Source organism: Entelurus aequoreus, linkage group LG05, assembly GCF_033978785.1.
Source record: "Entelurus aequoreus isolate RoL-2023_Sb linkage group LG05, RoL_Eaeq_v1.1, whole genome shotgun sequence".
Taxonomy (NCBI): domain Eukaryota; kingdom Metazoa; phylum Chordata; class Actinopteri; order Syngnathiformes; family Syngnathidae; genus Entelurus; species Entelurus aequoreus.
This window is the reverse complement of record NC_084735.1, coordinates 44669490-44691509: the sequence shown is the minus strand read 5'-3', so window position 1 is coordinate 44691509 and position 22020 is coordinate 44669490. Positions and strand designations below refer to the sequence as shown.

Genomic DNA, 22020 nt, shown 5'->3' with positions numbered 1-22020 from the left:
GCTCCTCCCGGGCGTTCCCAGGCCAGCCGGGAGACAGTCTCCCCAACGTGTCCTGGGTCTTCCCCGTGGCCTTCTACCGGTGGGACGTGCCCTAAACACCTCCCCAGTACACTCAAATTGCTTCGCCAAATTGGCGGCACACTGAGTCATATTTTTGATGATTTATTTATTTAATTCAATTAATATCATCCACTTCTTCTCAGCACTGTTCTTCACACTCACCTTCTTCCTTCCCATGGTAGGAAAAAAGTTATGTAGATCTCTAGCTTTAGGCTAATAATAGCAAGAAAAACCAGACATTTTGGGCCGATCTTACGGGGTTCACTTTACTACACCAATTAATGGCGGAAATACTTGTAAATAAAATTTTTGCTTGCAAACTTAAAGCATAGCAATTAGAAATATAGTAGTACCTCAACTTAAGAGATGAAGGACAGTGCTGAGAAGAAATGGGTGATATTAATTTGAAGAAATAACTCTTTAAAAATACAAATGAGCGTAAAGCTGATTTGACGAAATAAATTGAGCGTATCACTGCTCGTCTGCACCATACTAAAGCAAAATGAGTATAATGTCAGCCAAAGATGTTAAAATAATATCTAAACGGTGGACATGACATGTATCCATGAACATATGGAGAAACTGCTGATGGTGTGTTTGACAGATAAACAAACATCCAGAACATCAGTAGGATTTCAGAGCTTTGGTTTTACATTCTCAAGGCACTAGAGGGTGTCACCAACTCATGGTTGTTGTTTTTTTGCTTCAATTGACTCTGAAAGCTTGCTGGACCATCAGTATAATGGGGTGGAGGTTATTTCAAGTAAATTCCCAGAGGTACCCATTCCTATCTGTGACATACCCATTTTCACTGCAAGTTTTGTATTAACATATCTAAACCAGACCTCAAGATATACATTTGATCTTTCCAGCTTTATTGTATTTTAATACAACAGCATAACTCAATACAACACTTGCAGATGTATACATTAAACCACAAAGTACAAAGAATTTCCAAATGGAATTTCACATGAACAAAAACAATTGTATTTTATGTAATGTGGAAATACTTTTTGTACCGAATGCAGCTGAGTTAGGCTCCAGCACCCCCCGCGACCTCAAAAGGGACAAGCGGTAGACAATGGATGGATGGTAGGTTAGTTTGTTTAGTTTTTTAGAAATAAACCATTTTAAGACAACACACTTGAGATTAGGTGGCAAAAGCATTCAGGATGTGAAATGCCAGCAATTGATTTGTATCCTGTGATCACTCCATGAAACTATTTTTCCTTAAAAAAGATGGATTATATTGTCAAACCTCCAGTGGACAGCTGTAGATAAAATCGTATGGGGCAACTTCCTGTGGACTTAGTAGCAAAGTGGTTCAGGTATGGTTGCCATCACTTGGTCCTGTTCCAAGGCGAACTCCACTGATTGCCAAGGACACTCAATTAGAGCATCATACAGTTCTTCACTGCTTTCTATGAAGCTCCTGTTGGTTTCTGCCACATCCAGTTGTGGCGAAGGGTCTGAAAAACAGTGACAGCATGCGTTCCTTACAATGTGATTGGACTGTAATTGATCATTGTACACACCAGAGGTGTCCTGATACGACTTTTTCACTTCCGATACGATACCAATATTGAAGCCTTGAGTGTTGGCCAGTACCAATATTATTCCGAAAAAATATGAGCACAAACCATACATGTGTGGCATGTTAAAAATAGGCTTGATAAAGCAAAATTAGTCAGAGAACAACAGTAGGTATGAAAAACACTAAGTTAAGGCATAAAAGTTCCTACTTTTATCATTTTGTAATGTGGAATGTTATTAAAGGTTTAATCAAGTGAGTTTACTCATAGAACAATGGTACGCATATGGACTAGGTTTACACTGCAGGCCAAAGTGGCCCAAATCAGATTTTTTTGAGATTTGATTTTTTCCAGCTGACTGTTTACACTGCAAATAAAATGTGATTTTAATAAGACTCCAGTGTAAACGTGCACAGGCCCCAATGTGGCCTCGACGTCACTTGCATGCGCACTTTGATAAAGTGAAAACAAAGGAACTTGACCGGGAGGAAGACTAAAATAAGATAAAAGTCGCAACATGAGAGTAAATTAAATTAATGTATGAATGGATGTATATAGTGTAATATATTTGGGAGGGTGGTAATATTTTTATGGTTGTTAAGTAGAGGAGACACGGTCATCAGCGTGGCTCTAAGCAAATGCGCCACAGCGTCAAATTCGGTCTTTCAACAACCGCTATTTCTTCGGAATCAAAATATATATTCATATATTACATATAGGCTATTATTTGCGCACTATTGACAAGTGATGCACCGATAATTGGGTCATCTTAAATAGAAACCGAAACCGGATGTTGTAATGAAATATCCATTTCCGCTGGCGACTGCGTTTTTCCAGCGCACACGAATGACGTAGCTTACCCAAAGCTGACGAAAATGTCACATTCGAGTCACATTCAGGTCGCATTGCATTTAGACCAGGGATGTCAAACATCTGGGGCCGTACTTATCAAGCTTCTTAGAATTACTCCTAAGAAGTCTGCTAAGAGTTGACTTAAGAGTAAATAAATTATTCGCTGAAAGCTGCACTTAAAAGTTAGTTATCAAGCGTCTTACTCACACTTTCAGCGAAGTGTAGGACTGAATCTTAAGTGTCACACTCAGAGCTGAATTACGACATTACTATGTGCCGTAAACGGAATTTTAGGTGACGTAATTTCTGTGTCCATAGAAATGACCAATCACGGAAGGGAATCCGTTGTCTAAGAATAAAGAAATATCTTGGAAATATTTAAGTGGACAATGGGAGTGTATATTTTGACAATAAACTACAAAATAATACAAAACAAACTAGTCCCCGCCGGCACTCACGCTACCGCTCCCTCTCTTCTATCGCCCACACACTCACTGACGTCACTCACCTCACGGCCACACACATACGCTACTGTCATAACATTTTCTTTCCAATTCATTAATTAGGCAACTAATTTGAAACTGGTGTGGGTGGCTCTATATATACTAGCCCACTGCAGACACATGCAGAAATCAACAAGGAATCGAAAAGTATTAAATCTGTGACAAAAATAATATCCGCTCTGTCTAAACGATACCGTTTGATCAGCTGCTCGTCATCAAAAAAAAAAAACATTGTTCCGTTCCCTGAACGTTCGCGCACGGCTCTCTCGCCTCAGTGCCATCCCCTGCTGGCAACTCCTAACCACTTAAGACACCTCTGAAGGTCTCTTAAATATCGTGGAGAGTAGGAGTGATTCTTAGACTTAAGAACGTTGATAAAAAGCTTTTATTATTAAGTTTGAGAGTAGGACTAAATTTCGCAAATTCTCAGGACTTAAGTGTAAAATGGCACTCTAAGAAGCTTGATAAGTACGGCCCCAGGCCTGCGGTGAGATGAGTTTGCTAATGCTAGGTTCACACTAACGGCGCTTTAAAGCGGCATGCAAAGCGGCATGCAAAGCGGCATGCAAAGCGGCATGCAAAGCGGCGTTAAAGCGTAACAAAGCCTGATTAAAGCGTGAGGGTCCTAATGGATCGTGGGAAAGCTTGTAGTGAAGCGGGACATGCGGCAAGTTCGCCAAAATTTTTTAAACGGTTTAAAAAAATTCTGCGCTCTGTCAAGAATGGAATAAAGCGCAGAGAGCGTCTCAAAGCGTGACAAAGCCTGACAAAGCTCAGCAAAGCTTGACTCAAAGCGTAGGAAAGCTTAACAGATCTTGGTTCAAAGCGCAATAAGAAGTGACTGTGATATTGACTAGTGACATTGAAACTTTATGTAAAACCAACACAGGATTACAAATCCATTCTCTTTTGCATCATTGCCTTTTTTATACAATGATCATTGTTTCTGTACTTCTGCTGTTTGATGCTGCAGTTTGACATTTACTGTCTATAATTTTTCTGTATGAAAATGTTAATAATAAAGAGAATATGTTACGTTTAAAAGAAATGCCTTTTATTATTGTCAACTAGCATAAGAAATGAAAGATAGATATGTATTAAGATGACAAAGAAATAAAAGAAATGAAGATATAAAACATAATATAACGGAAAAAAAAGAGAAATTGAAAAAAATAAATGAATATAAAAAATGTGTGACATTGAAACTTTATGTAAAACCAACACAGGATTACAAATCCATTCTCTGTTGCATCATTGCCTTTTTTATACGATGATCATTGTTTCTGTACTTCTGCTGTTTGATGTTGCAGTTTGACATTACTGTCTATAATTTTTCTGTATGAAAATTTTAATAATAAAGAGAATATGTTACGTTTAAAAGAAATGCCTTTTATTATTGTCAACTAGCATAAGAAATGAAAGATAGATATTTATTAAGATGACAAAGAAATAAAAGAAATTAAGAAATAAAACATAATATAACGAAAAAAAAAGAGAAATTGAAAAAATAAACGAATATAAAAAATGTGTGGAAAACAGTATACTGAGTTTTTCACATTTTTTTCTTATTTTTGTTGTAACAATGCACAACAGAGCTTGATAATCGTGTCAGAGCCTGATTTAAAGCGTCAGGATCGCATCAAAGCGTAATAAAGTTCAATAAAGCGTAATAAAACGTATCAAAGCGTGATTTAAAGCGTATCAAAGCGGCATCAAATCGTGAGGAACGGTAAAAAAGCGGCAACTAATTCGTATCAGAGCGTATCAAAGCATAACATTACTTCGGAGATCGGGATATTCGTGGAAAAATGGACAAAAATGACGGGGCTTTGCTCGCCGCTTTAAAGCGCGGCAAGCGCCGTTGGTGTGAACCAGGCATAAGTGTAAAACTGACTGAAATACAAGAACAGACAAACTGTGTGCTTAGCGGAGGATATTTAGATGTTAACTGGCTGTCCAGCTTTACACAAGTAAATATGTTGCAAGACTGCTTGTATCGGAGCTTAGATCGGATACTTTAGATGCAAACCAATTTCATTTGATACTTGTTTTTTTTACTATAATCGGACCAATATCCGATATTAATATTGGACCAATAGCCGATATCAATATAGGAACGGAACATACAGTATACAGTCTTGAATAAAATCTTAATACCAGAGGAAATTATTTTCAAAGTACAGCTACATGTACAAACAGACCACTCGTGCAACTGCCCTTTTGCCCTGCATGAGAAGAGTGTCAATTCTGCTCGATCCCAATTTTTTTTCATTTAACATCATTGAGCTCACTGTGTCCTGGGAAAGTGCAGTGGAAAAGTCTGACAAGCCGAATAAGTTGGAGGTACGCTGAGATATGCTGAGCTTGCAGCTGGGTGGATCGATCCATATATCGGCAGTGTCCGTACAAGCGTAGTATTAAGATATAATCGATACTAAAGTGATTTGATCAATATTTTTATTTTCACAAATTCAATTGTATTCATCTTAATAAACTCAGGTAATAAATCCTTGGACATAGGAGGACTTTTAGGGCAAAATCCAAATGACTTAAGTCAGCAGCACAGTAGACGGTATTTATTGCTTTTGTTTAGTTATTATAGTACTGACTTTGTTTTGTTTAAATAATTGTATGTAATAAAAAAGAATAAGGAACTAGTTTACATATTGTGTGTAATAAACAGGCAGAAGATCCAATTGGAGAAGGGGAAGAGGGATTTACTTGTCTTTTATTTCCGGAGTTTTGTGTTTTTGAAAAAAGTAAGTAAGCTATTATTACACACAAAGTGTTTTAGTGTTTTATTCTGAAAATTAACCAGATTTATTTTGTTTACATGTTAAACTTCCTGTTCTGCTCGAAGCTTGCCTGTGCGAAATTGATGCGTCTTTGCCACAGCAGCCGTTAAAAATAAAAGCCTTGCCTATTTGCAGTTGGCAGATCCTCCTACGTGTAGTTTAGCTATTCATTGTCTTCTGGGGATGACACTTTTAAAAAAATTACTTTACTTGCCGCCATGGAGGCAGACTTAGAAGTAGCTTTGTACTTTTGAGGGACGTTGGCCACTAGTGAGAATGCTACATTGCTTTGAGGACGCGTTTGCTCACTTGTTACTGTCAAATTTGCAGGTCATCAAAATGCATTATCACAATAGAACGATTGTATTAAAAACTTGTTATCGTCTGTCAAATGTATATAATCCTAGGAGCAGCATGCTTGTTGCTCTGTGGAGCATGGCGCAGTTTGATGCAGTAGGCCTACATAATTATCAGCTGAAAAACCAATATCGATTTTTAAGCCAAAAATCAATCCATATCTTAAAATGTTGTTCAAGATACGTTGTGAATGTACAACCAGGCAATTAATAATAGCACTGTGCATCTACACACAAACCTTCAAGTCCATCATCCTCAGGAACCTCTGGTTCCTAAAACATAAAAACAAAGGCAATGTCATCGTTTCCACTTCTAAAATATGGAAATGGTCATCAACTAAGGTCATGAGAGCATACCTGTTGTTGGGCATACTGTGAGTAGTCATACTGTGAATAGTCGTAGCCATACGTTGCTGAAGTCTGATCGTAGCCCCAAGAAGAGTAATAGTTAGGATAAGCCTGCTGTTGGTACTGGCTGTACTGGTCATAGGTTGTAGGGTAGGAGGTAGTAGTTGGCCAAGTTTTGGTCTCAGTCTGTGGCGGCCTGTTCCTTAAACTGCACACATAGAGAAAGTCAAAGGTAAACCTATGGCATTTTAGCATGGTGTTACAAATAATATATATATATATATATATATATACCTGTGTATATATATATATATATATATATATATATATATATATATATATATATATATATATATATATATATATATATATATATATATATATATATATATATATACACACACACACACCGGTATACATATATATATATATATATGTGTGTGTGTGTGTGTGTGTGTGTGTGTGTATATATATGTGTGTGTGTGTGTATAGATGCATGTATATATATATATATACACATATATATATATAAATCTAGCATTGACACGACGTGGCGACGACGGGGGCGCAGGGGGTGGCGGACCGGTACTTTTCAGAGGCGGTATAGTACCGGATATGATTCATTAGTATCGCGGTACTATACTAATACCGGTACTACAAAATTTGTATTACCGGAAAGTTACTTACTTGTTAGCAGCCAAGCTTAGTCGCAGAGGTTTACTACCCAGCCCCAAAGCTCCCTGGCACTCGTCCAATGCTTTCTTCTGCAGACGCTCATCTGGGAACTGAACAAAGCCGCAGCCCCTACAGAAAGTCACACATACATACATTATTATATATATACATATAGACATATATACAGTGCTTTTTGTGTCTTTTTACACATTGAAATCAGAAAGGACGCGCAATTCCAGAAGCCCGCACGTCACCCGGACGCGGATATATATATATTTTACTGCACGGTTTGCTTGTTTTTTTTAATTTGATCTATTATCGCTTTCCGCCTCAGTTTTGTTTTGTTTAAATTTGCCGGATCAAATTTCCGTCCCTATGTATTGCGCTTTTATCGGTCGTAAATTTTGATTCACCGAGAGTTTTATCAATGACAAATAGGGCTGCAACAACTAATCCATTAAAATCGATTATAAAAATAGTTGGCGATTAATTTAGTCATCGATTCGTTGGATCTATGCTATGCGCAGAGGCTACTTTTTATTTATTTATTTTAATAAACCTTTATTTATAAACTGCAACATGTACAAACAGCTGAGAAACAATAATCAAAAAAATAAGTATGGTGCCAGTATGCTGGGGGGTTTTTTCTCAATAAAATACTGGAAAGGATAGAAATGTAGTTTGTCTCTTTTATCCGATTATTAATCGAAGTAATAATCGACAGATTAATCGATTATCAAATTAGTTGTTAGTTGCAGCCCTAATGACAAATACTGCCTCAGTTTGCACTCGGACCACTTTACCGCGAGGGGCTGTCAAAAGAATGACTTCCTGGTAAACACTAAGGTGAGTGTAAAGTCAACCTTTTTAACTTAATCCTGTGCCATGTGTCCAGTAAATGAGTTGTTTTAGTCTTTGAGAGTCCATGGAAACTTCACTTTTATCTCCCGCTGAAGCGAGATCGTTCGAGGATGGAGACAGGCTAGCAGTTAGTTTAAAGCTAACAAGCACCCGACCAGACCCGGTGTTCCTGGGATTAAAGGCCTCGCCTTTTCTCCTCTAAACATATCGCTGGGCATTGTGGCCAAACAGCTGAAGTTTTGTTTTATCTGACATCACATGGACAAAAATAAGACCTTCTGGAGGAAAGTTCTGTGGTCAGATGAAACAAAAATTGAGCTGTTTGGCCACAATACACAGCAATATGTTTGGAGGAGAAAAGGCCTTTAATCCCAGGAACACCTTTCCTACCGTCAAGCATGGTGGTGGTAGTATTATGCTCTGGGCCTGTTTTGCTGCCAATTGAACTGGTGCTTTAAATGGGACAATGAAAAAGGAGGATTACCTCCAAATTCTTTAGGACAACTTAAAATCATCTACCCAGAGGTTGGGTCTTGGGCGCAGTTGGGTGTTCCAACAGGACAATGACCCCAAACACACGTCAAAAGTGGTAAAGGAATGGCTGAATCAGGCTAGAATTAAGGTTTTAGAATGGCTTTCCCAAAGTCCTGACTTAAACATGTGGACAATGCTGAAGAAACAAGTCCATGTCAGAAAACCAACAAATTTAGCTGAACTGCACCAATTTTGTGAAGAGGAGTGGTCAAAAATTCAACCAGAAGCTTGCCAGAAGCTTGTGGATGGCTACCAAAAGCGCGTTATTGCAGTGAAACTTGCCAAGGGACATGTAACCAAATATTAACATTGCTGTATGTATTCTTTTGACCCAGCAGATTTGGTCACATTTTCAGTAGACCCATAATAAATTCATAAAAGAACCAAACTTCATGAATGTTTTTTGTGACCAACAAGTATGTGCTCCAATCACTCTATCACAAAATATAAGAGTTGTAGAAAGTATTGGAAACTCAAGACAGCCATGACATTATGTTCTTTACAAGTGTATGTAAACTTTTGATCGCAACTGTATATATATATATATATATATATATATATATATATATATATATATATACTGTATATACATACATACACATATATACACATACATATATATATACACACACACACACACATACATACATACACAAATTGTCATACTTTTACACTACTGAACACATTGCAGTATTGCTTCCGCATTAAATATTTAACTCGAATACAAATTCACTTCTAATATTTGTCTTGATTTTTTGTGAATACTGTCCATCCATCCATCCATTTTCTACCGCTTATTCCCTTTGGGGTTGCGGGGGGCGCTGGAGCCTATCTCAGCTACAATCGGGCGGAAGGCGGGGTACACCCTGGACAAGTCGCCACCTCATTGCAGGGCCAACACAGATAGACACCATTCACACTCACATTCACACACTAGGGCCAATTTAGTGTTGTTTCAATTTAGTGAATACTGTCTATCTGTTATAATAAAACTACCAAAAAATTATGGTTTGGTATGACACTGTTCATGTCTTTGATAGGTGGTCACTTATAAAATCGGAAGGAGAAGAGATAATTTCCCCAACTGTATGCCGTGTATGCATGTTCCAAACTTTTCTATTTTTTTTACATTAACACGTTGTCTTAATCATCTTGATTTAAGATATCTTGTTGGATGTGTTTATGCTCAATGCGTGCCAATAATTTCACCCTACAAAAACAATAATATATTTTGTGCGACCACAGGAAGCATCTTTCGACATGGTTGTTTTAACAAATGAGCAGCTACTTACTCCAAATGTTTGGTTTAAAAAAACATATTCCCAACGATTGCCCATGCTAATCATCCAATGTGATGCTTTTAAATATATGTTCAGTTAACTCTCTGGGGAATATCTAATTGCATAGCAATAGAGTAGCTAAAGAATTTAAAAAGTACGGTACTCAAGGAGTTATGAGTTTATAAAACATTTTTGGATCCATACGTTTGTCTACCTTTTTTGCTAAAATCGCTCAGTCAACTTCAATCCTAAATAAAAATAGCAAATATCCTGGTTTTTTTTTAAACACATCTAATGCTTCTTTGATATAATTATGTAATTGTATTTATTTAGAAAAAATGGTATAATAAGTTATTATCCATATAGTAAATGTGTGTAAGAATCAGCTAAAAACAAACAAAAAAACACTTACTTCGAGTTTCCCATGCTGTCCAAAACCACTTTTCCTCCACGACAAGAAGGGTAGCGATTGTAGAAGAACTCGTACAGCATTCCATCATCCACCTCTGGAGTCAGATCTCCCACAAACAAAGAATACATCTGACTATATAAGGAGAAAGGGATTGGTTAAGACGACATCTGGAGTGCCACATTTTGTTATGTTACAGCTTTATTCATCCATCCATTTTCTACCGCTTGTCCCTATCGGGGTTGCTGGAGCCTATCCCAGCTGTATTCGGGCGGAAGGCGGTGAACACCCTGGACAAGTCGCCACCTCATGGCAGGGCCAACACAGATAGACAACATTCACACTCACATTCACACACTAGGGTCAATTTAGTGTTGTCAATCAACCTATCCCCAGGTGCATGTCTTTGGAGGTGGGAGGAAGCCGGAGTAACCGGAGGGAACCCACGCAGTCACAGGGAGAACATGCAAACTCCACATGGATGTATTTTTGAAAAAAGATTTTAAAATATCAAATGTACATACAGCATTAGCTTTTCACCAAACTAAACTGGACTTTATATTGTGAGGATGAACAATTTCATTTTTAATGTTCTTACTTAGAGGGGAACTGTACTTTTTTTATTTTATTTTGCCTATTATTCACAATCCCTATGTGAGACAAGAACACATACTGTATGTCTCTCTTTTTTGTAGATTCTAGATTGTAAAAAACAGCTCATACAAGACGACTAACAATGCAGCTAATGGGATTCATCTATTCCGCCTATGCAGCCCTCTAAAAATGTTTTCGAAAACCGGCAAAAATGCTCCATTTACATGTCGTGACCTGCATGTTAACCAAGTATTACCAACATTGTTATTATAAGAGCTAATGTATAGGAACTATCTTTAGTAACATGGCGCATTGGTCACAGAGCAGTAACTAGCTGACATACTGAGCCGACGAGCTGCTGCATCGCCTCTGAGTTGGTAAAAGTTTGTGCTAAATTATAAATCATGCCTCTTACTTGTATAGTTGAAGTGGCCATAAACCGAAAAATTGGTCAACTTTGAAATTCACGTTAGACCTGAATTCATGGCAAGGAAGACACAGCAAGAAGCTTGTTTTCTCCCAGCATTTTTTAACCGCGTAATGAGGATTATGATGAATTCATCATCTAAACGGGGAACAGAAGCCTAATACTGAAAGATATAAACATCCCATTAGCCAGCATCCTAGTGAGAGCGGACATTGTACCGTAATTGATTGTTTTATTAGAGCCCGAGCAGCAAAGGTTGTGAGAGCCCTATCGTAATTGCTCCATGCATTATTTTTCTTCCACATTGATGCCATTTTTGAGGCCTTTAACATGCACAAAAACTCACCAATTTTTGCGAGCGTGTCTGGTCTGGAATTTTTTTAAATATTTTGGGGTTTAGAAATTTCTAAATTGACTCTCTAGTGCTCCCTTGAACATTTTAAAAAATTTGCCCGGCCTCCAGAATAACGTGTCTCACGAGTGTTGTACTTTTACGAACTCTTACTAAGGACTTTAACCAAATGATTTGCGATTAAAATGACAGATCTTAGACAGATGGGCAATGATAAATTGCAAAGGAATTTTATCTATGCTATAGAAAACGAGCGCGGCATGGCGCCAAAATTTGATCTGATGGGTTTGCCACAAAACTTTCAACATTTATAACTCTGTTCCACACATTCAGATTTATTAGGTACAGATGATGATGACACCTTGAAGTGATGTACGGGTCAGTATCTGTTCATATCCATTCATAGTGGGCGGAGCATGGCTGTGCCAACTGCTCCTTACATTACATATATACTTACAGCATGTTTATAAAAACGTTGTTGGAGGTTGTTAAACAGGAAAAGAGAAAAACATATGTGTTCTCGTCTTACATAAGGATTGTGAATGATTGGCAAAATTCCAAAAACATGCAGTTTCCCTTAAAAGCGCTGAGATTGCTGGGTCTGTCATGTTTACTGTTTTTTCTGAAGCAGACGAAAAGCAACATGTTCAACATTCAATACTTAATGAAAACTGTATTGTTCAGAAAAGTGATTTTACTGTGTTTTGATGCTTTAATGTCAAGTTTTTATTGGACCTGATGTTTTTTTAGTAAAAAGACTGAATCTGTTTAAGTTTGTTAAAAACAATCAACGACTTCATAAAGTCTATTTGTTTTGGTTGTAGCAATAGCGCTACACGACATGCACCAAAACTGATATCCCGGTATTTTAAACAAAACATGCAAAGTGTTTAGTTTAAACTCAACACCACATGACTGTTACTACCAGTTTTCTGAAAATTACTTTTACTAAGTAATACATTACAGTTACTCGTTACTTATCCCAAAAAGTAATTTAATTACTAATGGAATTACACTTTAATAAATCTTATTCACTACTAGAGAAAGTAATTAATGAGTTACCTAACAAAAAAAAAATATATATATATGCCATATGCAGATGAGAGAAGTTTCGTATGAGAGAAGTGCGTGCGTGTGTGTGTGTGCCTTTTAAAAGGTGGTGTCTGTAACATCAGCAAGGGTTTCAGCTGTGCTGCATTTGTTAGATTTAGCAGTTAGCAGCGGCAGTTTGTCGGGTCTGACGGTTGCTCTGTTTAATCTTTTCACCAGATTGTGTTACAACTGGTTAATAAAGAGATTGAATGTGCTTTGATGGCTGTCATTTGTTATTGTCAACAAATGGGGCATACTTTGGATTGGAAAGCTTTTCACTTCAATCATTGATTTGTAGTTCATTATTCCCACGGCACATAGTAGTATTATGTATGTGTGCATGTGTTGTCTGCTGTCAAGTACAAAACAACTGTATTTGATAGACAGCAGACAAAACTATTTGATATCAAGTACATTTTAGCGGGGTATTGGGTGTTGCTTTTATTAGTAAAAATATATTTCCTGCATTGAACTTGTTATTTTTCTGACGCTGTCTGGTTCAAATAAAACCATATCAAAAAGTAACGTGCCACGTTACATCAAAGTATATTGCTGACGGTCTGATCTGGTACTGACCAGAGCAATCCGACTGTTTAAAGAATATTTTATGTGTGAATGCTTTCACACAATTAAAACAAAGCATCGCGATTTCTGCCCAGTGCTCTCTGAATGTCAAAGTGAAGAAATTCAATGAAGCACAGGTAAACGGCATGAGTAACTACCAAAGGCAGCATATGAAGATATGATGTACTGGTATGGCAGTATTGTCTCAAATACATATCTCTGTCTAAAATATACCGGTATAACTTCTATAAACGGCATACTGCCAAGCCCTACATAGCAATCTTTTGATACACCACAATAATGTATATAAAAGAGAAACTAATTAGATTATTTACAGATCATAATTAATAAATCCCTTTTTTATTTGTACGTATTAATTTATTTTAAATCGCTTGACATTGTAAGGCCACCAAGTCAGCTAGTGTTGGTTTTACTGCTTCTGATCAGACAACTGGGCTGAATTAATTATTGTTTAGACAGAGACAGTTTTGAAACTACACGTGCGGATGGACATAGTTTTAATACAGGAGAGGCCTTTTTTTCAAGGTATCAGTGTTCATGGCCTGAATCATGTCCAATTAACTAAATTCACCACAGATGGATTCCAATTAGGCAATACAAAACAGAGGAAAGCTTTAAATACTTAAGTACATGCGATTTCATTTTACATTTTTGATACATTTGCAAAAATCACAAAAAAATATTTTGTAATTTTTTGGGGTGAATCAGGCAGTAACATAACAAAATGTGTTAAACGTGACTAAATTCTGGATTCTACTTAAGTTATGTGTTAGTCTTTTGCTGATGTCCTGTTTTTCATTTGGACTCACCCAGTCTCTTGTTTCCCAAAGGTGGCTCGATTTAACTTGAATCTTGTAGGCTGTGAGTAGGATGCACATTTACAATCAAATATGTCACTCCAACTGAAATAAAAACACACTTTCCGTTATTTTATTCATACCGGGCTGGCTCCTGGTAGTGATTTTCCATTGATTTTACGAAGACACCTCTCAGCTGTGGCCTCATCTGCCATCTCAACAAAACAATAACCTAGAGCACTGCTGGAGGATGGGACACTGTTTAAAGTAAAATTAGACTGACAGCAACAATTACCAAAAAATACAATGTGTGGTTTTGACACTCACCCTGTCAATTTGTTGCGTATAATCCGAACACTGACCGCCTGCTCGCCCATGGTAGAAAAGGCTCGAGTGATGAACTTCTCATCCATGTAGGAGTCCAGCTAAATTAAATTAAAAATATTTTATTCAATACAAGTTTTATTAAGTTAAGGATGTTTTTAGGCAAAGCAACAATCAACTCAATGATGGTGGAATCTCAAAATGGATGTAATCCCTTCGGTTAGTAGGAGCTGCACCTTCAACCATCTACTCTAGAGTCACACTTAAAGGTGCTGTATGTCACTGGCTCAAGATTTCACTTTTTTTTTTAGCCCACCCCAAAATTGAAGAAACAACCAATGGCTACCATATGCTACCAACTGTGGTTTTAAATGAACAAATTTAACAACTAAATGTCTATATTTCTCACAAATAGAAGTTAACTATTCAAAAAATTCATCACTTGTCGGAGACGTTTATGGCTGTCAATCACAGCTGTCTCGTACACTTTTTTAATCCACAGCCGCGGATTACAAAAGGATCCAATGGCCGCCGTGCTGCTGTTAAAACAGGTGAGCGAGAGCATAAATCCACCCAAAACACTGCCCTTGCGACGTGGCGTCATCCTTTTTCTCTGTGTTGCTTTCCTTAAAATACGCATTGAGGCTTATTTATTATGTTTGGCAAACTTCCATCCATCTATCCATTTTCTACCGCCTGTTCTCCGTTTTCACTTTGGTATTAAATCAATATGCAAAATTAAATCATTACAATCAGCGATTATGTGGGAAAACAATCAGCACTCTTACAATTGAGCGCACTGAGTTGAAATAAATAATAAGAAACATAGCTTTTGGTTTTTATTTTTTCTTCATACAGTTCTGTAGTTAGTGTAGCCATTTAGCGTATTTAGATGCTTTATCTGATTACCTAACAGGCTTGATATTACATTACACATCTCATAAATCTCACTTTTGGCGTTAACGCACTTTTTGTGTCTTTTTACGCATTGAAATCAGAAGGGACGCGCATTTTTTGTAAGTCCACGCGTCCTCGTTCTTTTTTTTTTTTTTTTAACCGACCCTGCCTTCTCCACGTTTTTATTGGTCGTCTCCAAAGTAATGAACTTTCCGGTACAATTTCTTACATTTTGATTCGCCGAAAGGTTTATCAATCACAAATACTGCCTCAGTTTGCACTCGGACAACTTTACCGCGAGGGGCTGTCAAAAGAAAGACTTCATGGTAAACACTAAGGTGAGTGTAAAGTCAACCTTTTTAACTTCATCCTGTGCCATGTCTCCGAGAGTAAATGAGTTGTTCTAGTCTTTGTAAGTCCATGGAAACTTCACTTTTATCTCTCGCTGGATCGACATCGTTCGAGGATGGAGACAGGCTAGCTGTTAGCTTCAAGCTAACTAGCACCCGACCAGACTCCTCCACCCCAAAACCATACTTTGCAGGTCAACAAACGGGGCAATATGTGCCTTTTGAATTGTTAATGTGCAAGGAGTGTTCGAAATGAGTATCTTGGAGAAGTGGCTGACAAGTTAGCAAGTGGGGCGGTATAGCTCGGTCCCCACTTCCGCCATCCTCGTCACTGCCGTTGTGTCCTTGGGCAAGACACTTTACCCACCTGCTCCCAGTGCCCCCCACACTGGTTTAAAAGTAACTTAGGTATTGGGTTTCACTATGTAAAAGCACTTTGAGTCACTAGAGAAAAGCGCTATGTAAATATAATATACTTCACCGTCATTGTTTACTGAAGCAGAGATGGTGACTGTGCGTTATGATAAACGCGCTTGCGTCACCAGGCTCTGCTTTTTAATCGATAGACTTATCAGATTAAATTTTTTATTATCTATAGCAGGGGTGTCAAAAGTGTTGCTCAGAGGCCATTTGCGGCCTACAGCTAATGTTTTAAAGGCCCATGGCACATTCTAAAAATACTATTAAAATAAATTATAACATAACAAAAGTGGAATAAAAAAAGCTTACAGGTGAAATGTTATTTAGAAAAAGTGGCAATGTTGCTTAATAAAAAAAAAAAGCTTTTTTTTTTCTTTAAAACTGTCATTGCTCAAAACATAATATTGAATCAAAATCAATGTTTTTATGAATTATTGATGGAATAAAAAAGCTTACAGGTGAAATGTAATTTAGAAAAAGTTGCAATGTTGACTATTAAAACAAAGCTGTTTTTTCTTTAAAACTGTCATCGCTCAAAACATAATATTGAATCAAAATCAATGTTTTTATGAATTATTAATGGAATAAAAAAGCTTACAGGTGAAATGTAATTTAGAAAAAGTTGCAATGTTGACTATTAAAACAAAGCTGTTTTTTCTTTAAAACTGTCATCGCTCAAAACATAATATTGAATCAAAATCAATGTTTTTATGAATTATTAATGGAATAAAAAAGCTTACAGGTGAAATGTAATTTAGAAAAAGTTGCAATGTTGACTATTAAAACAAAGCTGTTTTTTCTTTAAAACTGTCATCGCTCAAAACATAATATTGAATCAAAATCAATGTTTTTATGAATTGTTGACCTATCCAAGGCTCTGATTACTTCACATCAAATATTCCACTTTAAAAAAAAATTTTTGATGAAGATTTTGCATATTTTGTGTGTTTGCCATAAAAAACATAGTTTTCTTTGACAAAAAGGGCAGAAAACTAACAAAAAAACAACATAAAAAAACAAAAATCTTCAACATAAAAAAAAAAAACTACTTAGAATTGACGGATAGATCTGGGGCCGTACTTATCAAGCTTCTTAGAGTGCCATTTTGCACTTAAGTCCTGAAAATTTGCGAAATTTAGTCCTACTCTCAAACTTAAGAATAAAAGCTTTTTATCAACGTTCTTAAGTCTAAGAATCACTCCTACTCTCCACGATATTTAAGAGACCTTCAGAGGTGTCTTAAGTGGTTAGGAGTTGCCAGCAGGGGATGGCACTGAGGCGAGAGAGACGTGCGCGAACATTCAGGGTGCGGAACGATGTCCTGGATTTGTTTGATGACGAGCAGCTGATCAAACGGTATCGTTTAGACCAGACCTGGGCATTGTGCGGCCCGCGGGCCGCATCCGGCCCTTTGTACGTCCCTGTCCGGCCCGCGTGAGGCCAATTATAAATTACAAAATAAATTTAAAAAAGCATCTATTTCGAGTGTGCAATACAACGGTGCTGCTTTTGTTTTGAAAAGCGTTATTTGTATTACTTCCGTGTGGACGTATGCTCGTGCGCGCAGCGGCAATCTCAAATTACAAAATAAATGTAAAAAAAACATCTTTGTCGTGCGTGCAATACAACTGTGCTGCTTTTATTTTGAAAAGTGTTATATGTGCGTATGTCCTGTGAGGGAAGACGCACAGCGACAAGTGATGCCCGGTTATCCCCGAGACGCTAAAAAGAGAAAAGTTGATGACGAATGGTGTGTTTTCAACAAGACATGGACTGCCAAGTAAAGGTAAAGCCGTGTGCTTATTTGTGGTACACACGTTGCTGTGTTTAAAGAATATAGTGTAACGACCTGCTGAAGTAGATGTTGTCTTCTTGAGTTGCGTAAATGAGGAGTGAGGAGACGTGCGTGTGGAAGGAACGAGATATGTTGAGCTGTGTTAGTAAAGCTTGCTCAATAAAAGTTTAAAAAGAGCGTCAGACTTGATGTGCACTTCTTCTGGACGCTACAATTGGTGGCAGAAGTAAAACTTTGCGCATACTGCACTGTTTGTGTGCTACGTCATCAGGAGGCACGTACCACGTGAGGAGCTCGCCGCAAAGAGAGAGAGAGAGAGAGAGACAGAGAGAGAGAGAGAGAGAGAGAGAGAGAGAGACAGACAGCGTTTACAGGTGCAGCCACTCTGCTTGCCATGGGGGGAATTCCGCCCTCAATGAAGACTCCCAGGTTTGATGGCAAGGCGAACTGGGAGGCATTTCATCCCACTTCTGACATCAATTGTAGCGTCCAGAAGAAGTGCACACCAAGTCTGATGCACTTTTTAAACTTTTATTGAGCATGCTATACTAACACAGCTCAACTTATCTCGTTCTTTCCAAAAGGAAAACCAATCCTCACTCCTCATTTCCGCAACAGCAACGCTTCCTCCTTCTTCGCCAATCACCTTACAGGCGTGCTACGTTCACAACAAAGAGGATGCAGGATAAAGTGACAGAAATGGAAATTTTTGTATTGTAATATACATCAGGAAGTGTTGTGTAAGAAAGTGTTAAAAATAAAACCATCAAAAGCCATCTGCTTTTGTATAAAGATAAGTTAGGTTAAATGAAAATATTATTATTATTATTATTATCTATCTTACAGTATATCAAAAATAATTTGAGCAAAATTTAATTGAAATATTGTCGGTGTGGCCCTCCAGCAGTGCTCGGGTTGCTCATGCGGCCCCCGGTAAAAATTAATTGCCCACCCCTGGTTTAGACAGAGCGGGTATTAGTTTTGTCACAGATATAATACTTTTCGATTCCATGTTGATTTCTGCATCTGGCTGCAGTGGGCTAGTATATATAGAGCCCCACCCACACCAGTTTCAAATTAGTTGCCTAATTAATGAATTGGAAAGAAAATGTTATGACAGTAGCGTATGTGTGTGGCCGTGAGGTGAGTGACATCAGTGAGTGTGTGGGCGAGAGAAGAGAGGGAGCGGTAGCGTGAGTGCCGGCGGGGACTAGTTTGTTTTGTATTATTTTGTAGTTTATTGTCAAAATATACACTCCCATTGTCCACTTAAATATTTCCAAGATATTTCTTTATTCTTAGACAACGGATTCCCTTCCGTGATTGGTCATTTCTATGGATACAGAAATGACGTCCCCTAAAATTCCATTTACGGCACATAGTAATGTCGTAATTCAGCTCTGAGTGTGACACTTAAGATTCAGTCCTACACTTCGCTGAAAGTGTGAGTAAGACGCTTGATAACTAACTTTTAAGTGCAGCTTTCAGCGAAGAATTTATTTACTCTTAAGTCAACTCTTAGCAGACTTCTTAGGAGTAATTCTGAGAAGCTTGATAAGTACGGCCCCTGAAGTTGATGTAGACTCTAGAGATGTATGCTTTAAATAACGTATGTATGCCCTGGCACATGATTATCATAATTTCATGACCGAAGCAAAAAACTTTTCACACTTTTATACTGAAATAAATACACCTACAACTTATTAACTAAGAATATAGAAAAAAACTACCGTAAGGGGTAAAGTTTAGATCCATGAAGGAAAGAAGAAAGTGAATGAATGTTTATAACTGAATACATTTACATATGCATAAAAATATGTTTTCTTTTGTATATTTTTTTAAATGAATTAAGTAATGTTTACGACAACCTTTTTCCAAAACACAATATAGAATGTGAGATATACCAGGATAATGCATACATTTATCATTTGTTTTCAAAATGGTTACAAAAAAGTGGGACCCCAAAAATAGGCTGTGGGACCCCATTTCTATGACTTGATGGGGTCCCTGGGACCCCATTTTGAAAATTCCTAGCGCCAACACTGAATCTGTAACGTGTTTTATATAGCTAGATAAAATGGGCTGCTAGATAGTTTTTAAAACGTCAACTTCAGTGATAATAAATATTTTAAATTTTGGTAATGTTTTTATTTATGTGGGTGTATGGATCCACTCCATCGCTAACAGCAATGTTCCCCTTGCCAGTCAGATGCGGAAGTGCCTTTTGGTCACGTGGGTGCTTTATATGTTCCTGTTTCATGTTTTTTCTGACATACCCGGGTTTGTGTTAGCGATTTCTCTATCGCGTTGTATGAATGCTTTGGCACTTTTCGAATTGGAGCATTTAGATGAAGCGGTACTAGTCAAGAAAATAAATCTGAAGACACGAGCAAGAAGATAAGTTGACCAGGTCGAGAGAACATTGCTCGCTATCCGCCTCAACTAGACACAGAAGCCAGTTAAACCAAAAAAATGTAATGGTAACAATTAACATTAACACACGTCATCCACGACAAGTGTTAATAATATGTTGTGTATTTGGCTGTTCTGTATATTGAGTTGAGTCGAGTTTGAGTTTATTTATCAAACATGCATGCATACAACATGATACATCACAATTTCCAGTTTCTCTATTCAGCACGTTCGAAAAGGAGTAGGAAGAAGCAGAGCTTATTTAATCCTACCCCTTTTCCTTTACATAACAGTTGCTAAAACTTTTGTTCACTTCCTGTTCTCAATTTATTCACAATATACTCCATTAGTAATCACATTAAAAATAAATAAATAATACTCTGTGAAGTAAGTTACATTTTATATGGTGAGATGAGTAAGATTATCTTGAAAATGAATGGATGGGTGAGATAAATTCAGAATGTTTACCATAGTTCTTCTTCTTTGTACTTTGTAAACACTTTAAGTTTGAAGAGTTTCTTGAAGTGGATCATATTAGTACATTGTTTGATTTCTTTGCTTAATCCATTCCATAATTGAATTCCACATACTGATACACTGAAGGTCTTAAGTGTTGTACGTGCGTACTAATGTTTTAAATTACATTTTTCTCTTAGATTATATTTCTTCTCTTTTTTTTTAGAAGAATTGTTGTATATTCTTGGGTAACAGGTTATAGTTTGTTTTGTGTATAACTTTAGCTGTTGGCAAATTCAGTATGTCGTGGAATTTCAGTATTTTTGATTCAATAAATAAATACTAAATCAATCAATTGCGCGAAAGGAAACGTGTGAAGAAGGGTTTGTATTTTAAAATGTGATTGTAAATATCCCTACTTCATGTGCGCACACTAGCTAACGTGACCGCCAAGCTACATTACAACAATATTCATCACACAAAGCAAGGAAGTAACGATGAACTCACGTTTCCCATCCATAGCGTACTCATGGTGCCCTCAAAAGCGGGAAGTTCAATAACTGGAATTTATTAGACGAGGTAAGTTGGAGAAAAAGAGTTTAGCAACAACATGCTAACAAGCAAAGTATGGAAAGACACATGAGCGTACGTCGCGCCGACGAACAATACGTAGTGCGTCACTCCTTTACGTCTTCTTCTTCGTTGGTTCTACGGCAGTTGGCAAGTAACCTTGTAGTGCGCATTACCGCCACCTTTCGATATGGAGTGTGGACCGAGATGGAACTGTCACGGATCACCCTACGTTACATTATTTGATTTAACCCTGTCTTCTTTTTTTCTTAAATGTAAGTAATGCTTTGCACCTTACGTATTCTGAGTGCAATCCTAAAATATCTTCCAGTACTAACCTAAACTTCTCTTTCGCTATCTTATTTTCCAGTACCTCTATTATATATGACTGATGGATTGAAACTTTCATTAGTAGATTGCACAGTACAGTACATATTCCGTACAATTGACCACTAAATGGTAACACCCAAATAAGTTTTTCAATTTGTTTAAGTCAGGGTCCACGTTAATCAATTCATCCTACACTGGCACTGCATTAATATATCAATCAATCAATCAATCAATCAATGTTTATTTATACAGCCCTAAATAACAAGTGTCTCAAAGGGCTGCACAAGCCACAACGACATCCGCGGTACAGAGCCCACATAAGGGCAAGGAAAAACTCACCCCAGTGGGACGTCGGTGAATGACTATGAGAAACCTTGGAGAGGACCGCATATGTGGGTAACCCCCCCAGGGGAG

The 22020-nt window shown here is 37.4% G+C and overlaps 1 protein-coding gene across 3 annotated transcripts; it reads right to left on the bottom strand.

The window, feature by feature from the left end:
- Positions 1-914: 914 nt before the first annotated feature.
- LOC133650669 (tRNA selenocysteine 1-associated protein 1-like) lies at positions 915-21400 on the bottom strand. 3 transcript variants are annotated; one of them, XM_062048188.1, is made up of 9 exons: positions 21214-21400; positions 14380-14477; positions 14196-14295; positions 14065-14114; positions 10209-10340; positions 7134-7250; positions 6456-6654; positions 6338-6371; positions 915-1529 (listed from the first exon to the last, which is right to left on the bottom strand). In XM_062048188.1, the coding sequence occupies exons 1-9, from the start codon at positions 21235-21237 to the stop codon at positions 1369-1371; spliced, it is 915 nt and encodes a 304-aa protein (XP_061904172.1). In that variant the 5' UTR covers positions 21238-21400; the 3' UTR covers positions 915-1368. The 3 variants fall into 3 exon arrangements, with proteins under 3 accessions (XP_061904172.1, XP_061904173.1, XP_061904171.1); XM_062048189.1 differs by having other exon boundaries at positions 14196-14292; positions 21214-21399; XM_062048187.1 differs by having other exon boundaries at positions 14196-14310; positions 21214-21398.
- Between the last annotated feature and the right edge of the window lie 620 nt (positions 21401-22020).

What these genes read in the sequence shown, in the direction of transcription:
- LOC133650669 (XM_062048187.1), bottom strand. Translation starts at nt 21,237, where the DNA reads ATGAGTACGCTATGGATGGGAAAC. An exon ending in GTACGCTATGGATGGGAAAC is followed by an intron (nt 14,478 to 21,213) that starts GTGAGTTCATCG and finishes AATTTAATTTAG; the next exon opens with CTGGACTCCTACATGGATGA. An exon ending in CTAAGCTTGGCTGCTAACAA is followed by an intron (nt 6,655 to 7,133) that starts GTAAGTAACTTT and finishes CTATGTGTGCAG; the next exon opens with TTTAAGGAACAGGCCGCCAC.